At 38.1% G+C, this 13,097-nt stretch overlaps 1 protein-coding gene across 4 annotated transcripts in view; it reads left to right on the top strand.

The window, feature by feature from the left end:
* Nucleotides 1-13,097, top strand: part of DOCK4 (dedicator of cytokinesis 4) — a 483,746-nt gene that overhangs the window by 257,896 nt on the left and 212,753 nt on the right. For all 4 annotated transcript variants that reach the window (XM_032275667.1, XM_032275665.1, XM_032275666.1 and 1 more), the window contains exons 9-11: nucleotides 5,381-5,462; nucleotides 6,276-6,336; nucleotides 10,927-11,059. In XM_032275667.1, the coding sequence (XP_032131558.1) occupies nucleotides 5,381-5,462; nucleotides 6,276-6,336; nucleotides 10,927-11,059 (276 nt within the window). The remainder of the gene's footprint in view (nucleotides 1-5,380; nucleotides 5,463-6,275; nucleotides 6,337-10,926; nucleotides 11,060-13,097) is intronic.

Genomic DNA, 13,097 nt, shown 5'->3' on the forward strand with positions numbered 1-13,097 from the left:
TGGGACTACAGGCATGTGCCACCATGCCTGGCTAAATTTCTTTCTTTTTTTTTTTTTGTAAAGGTGGGCTCTCACTGTGTTTCCCCAAGTTGGTTTTAAACTCTTGGGGTCAAGCGATTCTCTCACCTCAGCCTCTCAAAGTGCTGAGATTACAGGCTGTTAGCCACCATGCCAAGCCTTCTTTGTCCATTTCTGGGGTGCTCTATTCTTTTAAAGACAGGATTGCATTGCAGTTAAAAGCTAAGACTCTCAAATCGTACTCTGGAATTTAATATCCTGGCCCCATCCCTGACCACACAACTTTGGCTAACTTATCTAATATCTCTCAGCCCCACCTTTCTCACTGGGGTAGCAAATGGGCATGACAGTGGTTTCCACCTCTGGTTAGGAGAATTAAATGAGAAGAGCTATATGAAGTATAAGTCATAGGGTCTCGCACAGGGTACGCATCTGCCTTTATCATTTTTCACAGGGATGCTTATTTATACACTTATTTCATTATCTTGATGTCATCAAATCATTGTTGGAAGAAGAAAGGTTATAAATAATAAATAATTGTGATTTGTTATTATTTCCAAAGAACAACTTAGTCACTGTTGATTTGTAGTATCATGATTTATAATGACTCATACACGGAATTCAGGTGAGCACTAAATTTCTCCTGCAGAGAGATTTCCTCTGGAAGAACATGGCAGTATATGGGGAAGTCAAATAATTATTTTTCTCTGCTGTTAATAATATCAACCCTCATTTCTCAGTGTTTCTAGAAATGTTCTATTTGGCTATTCATTCTTTAAGAAGAGGAAGATAGTATTCTCATTTGAAAACATATCATTATGGCTTTTTTTTTATTACTATGTGTTGAATATAATAAAGATATAAAATGTTCATGGGGATAGCATTAAATGGCATAATCTGAAATCTGGAGGTGCCGTGAAGTTAATGTGAGAATCTCAAGTCTGGTCATGAGGCATCATGGATTGAAATATCTTTTTGCAGAGTTTCATACAATTTCCTACCATAAAGGACATAATGAGAAAGTTAGGAGAGAATTAAAGCTTTCCAGCCATTTGGGTGTTGCTATATTTTGTCCTAAAAGATTACATTTGGTTCGTCTTATCAAACATCTAGGAATACCAAATCATTCACTAGAAGTTGAAGATACAATAGAATAGTATCTATTTATATGGGCCTATATTCTAGTTGCTTATAATATAGTAGGAAAGAAACATATAAACCTGTCTTCCGCTTAGGAAAAAAGTCTAAATAATGTAACGGAGGTGTGCACATCTTGCAAAGACATTCTTTAAGTTTACAAAAACTAATTTTGTCGTCTGATCATACTTACCACAGAGTTGTAATCAAATAGACTTAGAACTGAGTGTCAGACATATATTTCTATGTGGCCACAAAAGTCTGCACAAAATATTTGGAGAATTTCAAAAGATGTGCCAGAATGCAATATTATTGGCCAGGCATGATGATCATGCCTGTAATCCCAGCACTTTCGGAAGTCAAGGTGGACAGATCACCGGAGGTCAGGAGTTTGAGACTAGCCTGGCCAATGTGACGAAACCCCATCATTACAAAAAATGTAAAAATTATCTGGGTGTGATGGCATGTGCCTGTACTCCCAGCTACTTGGGAAGCTGAGGCAGGAAAATTACTTGAGCCTGGGAGGTGGAGGTTGTAGTGAGCTATATAGCGCCACTTCACTCCAGCCTGAGCAAGAGGGCGAGACCCCGTCTCGAAAGAAAGGAGAAAAATAAGAATGCAATATTATTGACTTGTTCAGTTTTTCTCTGGGCATTGAAGGCATACCTTCTGATATTCTCCAAACGTTTCAGTGTGGGCAAATAATTATAATGCAAAGATTCTGAAATGTATTATTATAGGTCTTTCTTTTTTTGTCCAAAACCATTTGCTGAGTGATTAGTTGCTGTATCACCAAAGCAGAAGATAAATTGATTTGTATAATGATAACCTGTCATCAAATGAATAAAAAGGATTTTTATAATTGGCCATAGACGTTTTTCTTTATTTTTTCTTTTTTTTTAAAAAAAAAAAACATGTCTGGCTTTTAAAAGAACTGCACATGAATTATTTCTCTGTAGTACCCATCTTCAGTCTATTTTTATCTCCCCCTGAAGGCATGCTTAAGCTAAGGAATATGTCATTGGTTTAGTACATATTGATACTCTTTCTGAAACAGGATATGATATAGTATAATACTTGCATAATCAGGATTCTGTCTAGACTAGTGAAATTAAAATAGTGACAGAGCAAAAAGGATCTCTTTCTGTAATAGAATACTTTAGGAAACATTGTTTTCCAAAATAGTGATGAAATGTGCAGATATGGAATTGGATTTTATATCATTATTAAAGTTAAGGTTTTAATATTGAAAATGCCCCATTGTTTTTTGTATTTTAATCTTATTGGTATCCATCATTTTAGACTGACCTATTAGAAGATAATGCGAAATTTGCTTCGAATGTTTCTGGGGTGATAATGAGGAGCTTCAAACCTCAGTACATCTCAAAAAATATGAAGCAGATCATATTGTCAATGATATAGGACAGGAGAAAATGCTCACATTGCTTATGTTTTGTGCTAAAATGTAATCAATAAGTATATGTTAGTAGGTAACTGATTACTAAGAAACAGACTAAATACCATCCTTAAACCTTAGCAGTTTTGACTAAATAAAGCTGAGTTCTTAAATCTTTTTGGAGTTTTTTGTTTAATAAAATAATTTCTAAGCATGTCTTATTAAAGAAAACGACCAGAGAACAATTTCAAACCAAAGACCTCTTTGAAAACTGCTAAGTCAAGATTCCCACTTCTCTCATTCCTCTTAGCCCAGGAAGGTTATAGAAAAAGTTACCTTGAACTCTTGGGACCAGGCTTGACTGAGTGGGTGCCCCAGGCAAATGATGACTTCTCCTTTATCTCAATATTCTGGAAATATTTGCTCAATATTTTTATAGAGAAGAAGAGGAATTTACCTTATAGCATTCTAATGGAGTGTTAGAGTTTTGAATTAATACATGGAATAGAGTTTCTGCTCAGCCACACACCATCTCCGTGATGTTGAGTAAAACTATTTACTGTTTCTCACTTTTCCCATCAGTAAAATGGCCATTATAATAGTACCTATTTTCTAAAGGCATAGTGAAGATAAAATGAGATAATTTATGTAAAGTCCTTGGCAGAATACCTGTCAAGTGGTAAATTCCCAAAAAAGTCGTACCTAATAATATGGTTAAAGTATAATCCCTTTGTCCCAAGATAAATTCATGCACACTTCCTTTTCATTGATTTTAAATTTGAAATAAGCCAGGTGCGGTGGCTCATGCCTGTAGTCCCAACACTTTGGGAGGCCGAGGCAGGAGGATCACCTGTGGTCAGGAGTTCGAAACCAGCCTGGCCAACGTGATGAAACCCTGTCTCTACTAAAAATATACAAAAATTAGCTGGGTGTGGTGGCACACACCTATAGTCCCAGCTACTCAGGAAGCTGAGTCAGGAGAATCTCTTGAACCCATGAGGCAGGGGTTGCAGTGAGCCAAGATTGTGCCACTATACTAAAACCTGGGTGAAAGAGTCAGACTTCATCTCAAAAATAATAATAATAAATTGAAATAATAGTGAACTTTCTTCTGTGAAGAGCGCTTACAGCCATTTTCCTTGAATGATGGTAAATGACAATTGGATAAGATTAATTTTTCTCTGCATCTTCAGTTGTAGCTGTCATTCCCAGCCTCCAATTTGGAATCATATCACATGTGAACTTTAGCTTCAGTTGAGGATCCCTACAGCAGTTTTTATTCTCTTCATGCCTGCCTATTGGCCATCTGTTTCGTGGAAAAGAATATAGGTAATAAGAGTGAAAGTGACCCCTTAGGAATATGTATTGGTTGCCCTTTCTCGTAGGAAAAGTCAGAAATAGGCATAATACAAGTAAAAGATGAGATAAGCCAGGTAGTTGAATCTGTTAAACATATCTATCTAGACTTAGATCACCAAAGAGAATAAGTGTTCCAAAACAGCCATCAATTCAAATTCATATGCTCCCTTGGAGATCTGTTTATGGTTCTCATTTCTCCTCTTATATGTATTTGAATGACAGAGCCATTATTTAAGGCAAAGATCTGTTGATAACACAGAACTGAGCCTTTTATTAATGTCCTGCTTTCCATTTCCCTGCTTGTTCCCCAGGCTGAAGCTATACTGACCAAACCATAGCGTCGGATAATTTCACATTCTGTAGATGTTGATTGTGTGCTCATTGCCTGAGGCAGCCGACTATTTAATTCTGTTGGTACCAGGATTTTGAAATTCAGTTAAAATTTGAAGCTCATAATAGTTGATGATTAATTTTTTTTGTGGGTTTATAGTCATTTTATTTTACTGAACACCTTGGATCTAAATGGCATCCATGGCTGGGCACAGTGGCTCATGCCTGTAATCGCAGCACATTGGGAGGCTGAGGCAGGCAGATCACTTGAGGCCAGTGGTTTGAGACCAGCCTGGCCAATATGGTGAAATGCTGTCTCTACTAAAAATAAAGAAATTAACCAGGCATGGTGACGTGCACCTGTAATCCCAGCTACTCAGGAGGCTAAGACAGGAGAATCTCTTGAATCCAGGAGCTGGAAGTTGCAGTGAACCGGGATCACATCACTGCACTTCAGCCTGAGCAACAGAGTGAAATTCTGTCTCAAAATAATAAGAAATACACAAATAAATGGCATCTATAAGTATTTATTGCTATGAATTAGTGGCTGATCAACAGCATTATTTGTGTTTCCATTAAATCTAGGTGGCATTGGAGGAGTTTGAGGTCTTCTGTTTGTTTGTAGACCAAAGAAAATTTAAGTTTCATTTTTTTAAATCTCTACTTGTGTTTTGCGTTATAGACTTATAAGACCATAAGATATGAAGCCTTCTAATAGATAGTTAGCACTCAGGATAATGTCTTTAATGTTAATTAAATAATGTGACATAAAACATGAAAAATAAATCTTAGTTACAAGCACATGACATATGTTAAGATTGTATTTTCTCTTTTAGTGCATTTATTTCTACTTTTGGGAATAATAATGATATTACTCATATAAAAACGTATTCATGTCTTTCAGAAGTTAATGTCTGTTTGTATATATGTGCTTTCAGCCTTTGCAGTTGCTGCTTTGCCAGTTTTATCAGAACTGAAGCAAATATTTGTTGTCTTGGGAGCTCTCCTAATTTATATAAGCTATGTTGGTATTAAATGAACAACGTAATGTTAACTTACCTGTTGTGATGAAGAGTAGTTACAGAGGGATAAATCTTTATTAAATAATTTTCAAATTGTTAAATGGTTTTTCTCTTGTAGTGAGAGATTTTTCTTGAGGCTGAATAGAAATGGGCTTCCCAAAGCCCCTGATAAACCGGAACGACATTGCTCCCTCTTTGTGGTGAGTGGATCTTGTTTCATTCATGAGGCAGATTCATCCAATTATGATTCATACTATTTAGGAGAAATAAATTATTGTGAGAGAACATAGTGAATTTGCTTAAATTTTATGTAAATAACACACAAATTACATTAGTGCCCAGAATTCTGAATATCACCTTCCGGGGTTACTTTAATTCCTTTAATGTATTACTGCTCCTGTTATACTGCTACCAAAGTGTAACAGTGATTGCCAGGCACAGTGGCTCATGCTTATAATCCCAGCACTTTGGGAGGCTGAGGTGGGTGGATCACCTGAGGTCAGGAGTTCGAGACCAGCTTGGGCAACATGGTGAAACTTTCACCTTTACTAAAATCACAAAAATTAGCAGGTGTGGTAGCAGGCGGGAGGCTGACACAGGAGAATCGCGTGAACCCGGGAGGTGGAGTTGCAGTGAGCTGAGATTGCGCCACTGTACTCCAGCCTGGCCTCCAAGAGCAAAACTCCATCTCCAAAAAAAACAAATAGTAATCGCACTCGGCAAGACACCCGGTATTTAGTATGTGGTTGATAAATGTTTAAAGAATGAAGGAGTGAGAGATTGAATCAACAGTGGTCACTTCTTTAAGGAATTACTTGGTATTAATTGACCTAAAGTTGATTGTAATGAGATTTTTAGAACAGGATTTAAATCATGTACTTCTGCTACAAACATTCCATTAAGAATGTTGTTGTTCGTCTCTGTCTTTCTTCTTTTATTTGTGAAAATAAAGTGCTATGCCCTTTAAGTGCTGCTCATGACTTCCAAAATAACCAAACTTCGTTTGTTTGTAGGATTTGGGTAGCAGCGAGCTAAGAAAGGACATCTATATCACCGTGCACATTATCCGAATCGGTAGGTACAGTACTTCACAGTGCGATAGGGGCAAGGAACAGAGAGAAGAAATGCTGAGAGGTTTCTATGTCGTTGTGGTTTATTTGCTGTCTGAATCAGAAAGATTTGACAGATCAGATTTGAATCCCAGAATCACAGAAGTTGTGAATTGTTCCCTGATCTTCCCAACTCCACGTATGACCTCTTCCCCTACCATAAACAGATTTTGGTCTCTTTTAATATAAGTACTTGCGAAGTTTATTGTGTTTCATTTTGTTCTGTTAGTCTTCTTAAACATATTTGATTCAAAAATTTTGTTTGTCTTTTTTTTTTTTTTTTTCTTTGAGACAGAGTCCCTGTCACCCAGGCTGGAGTGCAGTGGTATAATCTCGGCTCACTACAACCTCTGCTTCCTGGGTTCAAGTGATTCTCCTGCCTCAGCCTCCTGAGTGGCTGTGATCACAGGCATGCACCACCACGCCTGGCTAATTTTTGTATTTTTAGTAGAGACAGGGTTTCACCATGTTGACCAGGCTGGCCTTGAACCCCTGGCCTCAGGTGATCTGCCCACCTCAGCCTCCCAAAGTGCTAGGAATATAGGAGCGAGCCACCACACCCAGCTATGTTTGTCTTAAAATGCTAATTTCTGTTAGCATAAAATGAATTTTTAAGAGCTGAATTTCCCATAAGTTAATGAAAACTCTATATAAATTGGCATTTTCCAAAGTGCAGAATGCTTCAGAGCGTTATTCCAGAAGGTGCTACCAAAAAAACAGGCTGTGAAATACTGAATACTGAATGTTTTTTTAAATTGTATAATGTCATCAGTTTATTAAAGGGTCTGAGGTGTTCTAAAGGGAAGAATAAATATGCCCGTCTAACTTTGTTGACCCCAGATTTCCTCCAATTTGATTTGACTATGAAAACACTTATATAATGTAGCACTTCTTAACATCTGGTGGAACCCACTTTAATGTTCTGCGATGAACTTGCTCAATGAAGCCAGAATGTGTTCCGTCATTTTTACACATAAAATGCCTTTAAAAGCAGGCATTTTATGGCAGAGGAACTAGGTGAATTGAGGAACAGTGTAACCTACACAGTTTTTCCATTAAGTCTAACCAGTCATTAGGAATTTGTTCTCACTTCTTCACTAACTGTACTCCATTACTTGCCTAGGAATACTTCTGCAAGACAGTAATATCTTGCCATGCAGTCCTGCAAGGTGATTTATTTTTATAGGCCTTTGTTTTATGTACAGGATAACTACATTTTGCATTTAGTGAGGCTATAAAAAACATGCTTTCATTCCAACATAGATTTTCTGTGTTTTTTCTCATAAAAATCTATTCTGAAAACTTGTTTTCGTTTTATGCTATTTTTATATTTGAAGGACAGGAGAAATAAAAAATATTTTTTAGTTATGTTTTCATTTTTCTTTTTATAAATGAGTCTAATGAAAAAAATTCAGAAAGAATCTTTGAAAAGGTTGGAAAAGTTAGAACCCATGCTGCCGTTTCTTATGGCATAAAGCCTGTCTGTTCTCAGGATGGCAGAGGTAGTTTGTTATTTAATCTGAGTTTGTTTAAATTCAAATGTATAATACCAATGGTTAAAGTAAAATGTGATTTTATATATCTTCATGTAAACATCGCTAAAATTTGAATATCTCCTATAGTAAGAGAAAAAGTAAACCACTTTTGCTTTTAGAACTTTCTTGAAAATATTTATGGGTTTGGGGTGGTAAAAAAAACAAAAACAAAAAAACCATGCAGCAAAGTGTGTGTGCTTCTGGCCCATGGACTTCAATCACAGCATTATTACCAAGGAAGCCGCCTCAGTAGTACTGCCCATCACAGGGCAGCCCTTCAAATGCTTACTGTTTGATTTGTAATTACACTTTATATTGAGATTGTTTTGGGCCAGGCACGGTGGCTCACACCTATAATCCTAGCACTTTGGGAGGCCGAGGCGGGTGGATCACCTGAAGTCAGGAGTTTGTGACCAGCCTGACCAACATGGAAAAACTCCATCTCTACAAAAATACAAAAGTTAGCCAGGCGTGGTGGCTCATGCCTGTAATCCCAGCTACTTGGGAAGCTGAGGCAGGGGGATTGCTTGAACCCAGGAGACGGAGATTGCAGTGAGCCAAGATCGCACCATTGCACTCTAGCCTAGGTGACAGTGCTAAGACTCCGTCTCAAAAAAAAAGATTGTTATGGTCATTAAGTCATTAGAATGAATGTTGAATCAGAAATTACCTCCTTGTCCTTGTCCTCAGTTTTAGGCAAATGAATACTTCTCTGGGATTATTGCAAAAAACATTTACCAGTTCAACACTCTGAGACTGAGGGACAAGTGAGATTAAGGTAAAATACAGTAAGATAGGTTAAGATTTACTCAGCCAGCTCCCTTGATCCAGTGAAATTAGTGGCAGATTGTTGTCTATCAGAGACACATACTTCGTAATAGAATGTTCCTTGTACCTGTTTAGTGGGAAAAGGGCACACTGGCCCTCACTGACTACAGAAAGCAGGAGAAATAGCACCTCACTTTTGGGAATTTAAGTCTGGCTCTTTAGACAGATGGAGAGGAAAAAAAAAAAGAGAGAATTGAATAGTTTTATATCTTCCTGACTCATACCAGGAAGTTCCTTCAACCTCTGTGCCTCCCTGCCTCCCTTTTGACTTTTGGCTGATTGCTCAGTATCTTCCCCTTTCCTCACTCCTGCTACCTTCCTTCCTGCTTAGAGGAATGTGCCTAGAAATCTGATCTGGTTTCCCAAAGCCCAGTCAGAACTGTGAATTCTTACTAATTCTAGGGTTGGTGCCACCGATCTGGCACCAGATCATTTTTTCAGCATAGCAATTAGAATGGTGTCCAAAGCTATGGCGCCCACAGCTCTCAGACAAAAACCTTAAACTTGCGTGTTTGAAGACATGAGTCAGGTGGAGGTTTGGGAGATCAGCTTCTCAGTGGTCACAAGTGACAAAATCCTCACTGAAGAGTCTTAAGTGGTTGTGGGAGCTACACTTCTCCCATCAGCCTTACTCCCTTATTTTTTCCTTCTCTCCCCTACTGTTTTTTCTTTAGTGCAGCTTTAGGTGAAGGGGTTGTTTAAATACAAAGAAAAGGACTGAAATGTGTGTATCCCCTTGTGTAAATTGTGGGAGCTAGCAGAGTCATTAGGAATAATCTTGTTCACAGTTTCTAAGTTTCTTTTTTTACTAAGGAACTTCTTTTCTGATGTTAAATAACTTTGAAGTGCTCCACTCAGAAATCATATCCCTTTGTCCTCTTGCATTTACAAGGAAATGGTTAAGAAAAAAACATGTTTTAAACCACGATATTGATAAAGACTGGAGTACATATTAATATTTCATTGTAATACAAAATTCTGTAATAATATTCAAAATAGAGATAAATTGAGACCTTTTTTTTAATTTAAAAAAGTAACCAAGTTTTAAATTTGTCTAAATCAGTTGTGTAAGTAGAAGTAGGATTGGTTGATAATTAAATTCAAATATGACATAAAGTGTTCGATTTTCAGGCAGAATTTATAATAAATTTTTGTAGAGTGAAATTTGGCCATACATACGTCATCAGATCATGAAAACCTGATCTTTTGAATTCTTATGTTTTGCGCATCTGAAAAGCAACTAGATTTTTTGATCATTTTTTAGTTTTGATTCTAACTAAGAGGTTTCTGGGCTGCATTTCCCCAAAAGCGACATCTTGCAGAGGTAGTTTTCCTTTACTACGGAAGAATGAAAGCCAAATTGGATAGTGTCTTCCCATTTTTCCTACTTCACATTAGATTTTGGAATTGCTGGAGATATCTTGATGTGCTATAGGAGAATTTTGCTCAGTGAGAAACAATTTTATGGTTCTACTGAAAAGCATCTAGAGACAAATTTGCAGATTTTTAAAATCATTTCTCCCACTGTTATATTTCAACTTCAGTGTACTTTTCACTTTTTGACTTCAAAATAATTTTCTGATAATAAACACCAACAACAAATTAAAGCAATATATTAATAACATATTTTAAAATGTGTAACAATTTAAACAAGTTAAAACTTTACAACAGTTAAAAGCATTTTGGTGGTAGCTGAGTTACGAACGGCCTGAGAGCTGAGGTGGGAGTGTGTGCAGTTGATCACCTGTGCTGACTTGCTGTACTTCAGACAACCTCAAACTACTTTCACAGGTGAAATTTTTAAAATAGTTTTTTTTTGAATATGGAATTTATTGAAAAATAGAAAATGGGAGAGTCACCATTACTGCCTTTAGTGACATGAACTTCCTGGGGTGGCCTCACGAATCTGAGGGGCCAGGGGATGGTTCCCAAACATGAGATCTGTTCCAATCTTTGTGTTTTACAGACGGCAATGATGCCCAGAATTTAAGTGGCTTACCCAAGGTCACACAGCTAGGTGATTGGAGAGGGGAGTCCAGAACTGAAGCAGTATCTTCTGTTATGCCCAACCCGGGCACTTTTTATTGCCCAATTACATTTCATGTGGCTTATTGTGTAGCTGGATGTTTCTCTGCCTAAGATGCATCTAATCAAATGGCTCCGTGGGTAATGTTTGCTCTTTAATTGAACAGGTCGAATGGGAGCAGGAGAAAAAAAGAATGCCTGTAGTGTCCAGTACCGACGACCCTTTGGCTGTGCAGTTCTTAGCATTGCTGACCTGCTAACAGGAGAGACAAAGGATGACCTCATTCTGAAAGTGTACATGTAAGAACCATGCACGCGATGGAGGCTGGGGTGGGCGCCGGGGTACATGTGAGTCCTACTTGGGCGAATCCTACTTTACTTGGATAGAGAAGAACAGTGGATGGTTTATGAGCCATTCCTCAAAAACCCGGTAATCTGTAGACTTTTTGCAAGTGAGCCAAGTGAGCCCACAAGCCACAATTTGCCATTCAGAGGAATTATTGAAGCAAGAACCAATGAATGCAGACAGTTTATCAATTAGGTAGACTATCTACTATGTAGAATACCACCTTTGAATTTATAAACCTTGCACGTCTTTACCTTCAGACAATCAATGTATTCTTGGAAAGTGAAAGTACTTTTTGAAGTAAATTAATTAGGATTGGGAAAGGGAAGCTCAGATGATTTCCAACCTACTCTCGGTGTTAGTTTGCTGGACCTGCCATAACAAAGTACCACAAACAGCGTGGATTAACCCATTTATGCCTGAGGTTGCGATTTTTTTAAATTTTTGCAATCATACCCTGGTGATGACCTTGAGCAGTAGGATATAAATAACTCCACATGCTTAGCGTTCCAATAATGGAACACTAGGCATAAATGGGTTTTAAACAGTAGAAATGTATAATCTCACAGTTCACAGATCAAGGTATTGGCATGGTTGGCTACTTCTGAGGGCTGTGAGGATGAAACAGCTCCATGCCTCTCTCCTGGCTTCTGGTGCTTTGCTGCCAGTTGTTGGGGGTCCATGGCTTGTAGACACATCACTCTGATCTCTGCCTTCATCTTCACACAGCACTCATGGCTTTCTCTGGGTCCAATTCCCCACCCCGCTGGACCCCCCCCCTTTTTTTTGAGACAGGGTCTCACCGAGGCTGGAGTACAGTAGAACAATCTCAGCTCACTGCGACCTCTGCCTCCCGGGTTCAAGCGATTCTCCTGCCTCAGCCTCCTGAGTAGCTGGAATTACAGGCACATGCCACTATGCCCAGCTACAAATTTCTTCTTTTTATAAAGATAAAGTCATGTTAGATTATGGTTCACTCTAGTAACCTTCTTATATGATTATCTCTGTAAAGACCGTCTTTTCAAATAAAGTCATATTCTGAGGTACTGGAGGTTAGGACTTCAGCATTACCTTTATCGGGGAATACAGTTGAACCCATAATACTCTGCTAAGAAAGTCGCTTAATATGTTCCAAATCCTAAATTAATGATTTTTTAAATGCACATGGGTTTGGCTCACACCACCATGCCACCTCCCCACAGGCTTGGACATTGAGGCCTGATATACAACAACATCTTCAGAGCAGACCCATTAGGTTTCCACACTCCTGGTTTGAGGACCATGCCCTTGCCTACCTCCTTGAGTGAGCTGGCTTTCCTTTCCATTCTGGAGGTTGTGTTAATACATCCAGTATGTGCCAGTGTTTTTTTTCTTAGGTGATGGTAACTCAAGTAGCCCACTGCCTTTGGGACATATACTTAAAATTGCCTTTTTGACTTCTGCTTCAGGGTTGCATGGATTTTCCTACTCTCCATCCAGTGGGACCTTTGTAACACAGTTAATAATTCATTGATGAAGATTAAACTACAGTCTGTGGTTTAGGACCGGAAACTCTCTTTATCCCTCTTACAAAGGGGGACGCCTGTGATGTTGCTGTAAACTTGAAAACTTTTGGCAAATTTAGTGGGTGGTAAAAGTTGCTACTCTTTTTATCACATAGCAACCCTCAATTTCTGTTGTTAAGCTGAAATCCATGATGCCTTTCTTTCCATACTCAACTGGTAGTCATAAAAGGTAATTTATTTGAAATACTAATGACTAATAATAGCTACCCTCTACTGTGTGCTTACTATGTATGAGGAACTGTGGTAAGCCCTCTGCATGTGTCATTTCATTTTGCCCTCACAACAAATCCAGTTAATAGTTTGTATTTTTCCAGGTGTTATTTCACACCCCAGTCTAGCAATGTGATCCTACTGCTCATGCGGCTTTTTAAGCAAACTAAAATTCCTCACAAACACACTCTCATCATTTCTTTTTTTTTTTTTTTTT

This window comes from Sapajus apella, unplaced genomic scaffold (assembly GCF_009761245.1).
Source record: "Sapajus apella isolate SASKATOON/1434 unplaced genomic scaffold, GSC_monkey_1.0 scaffold7, whole genome shotgun sequence".
Lineage (NCBI taxonomy): Eukaryota > Metazoa > Chordata > Mammalia > Primates > Cebidae > Sapajus > Sapajus apella.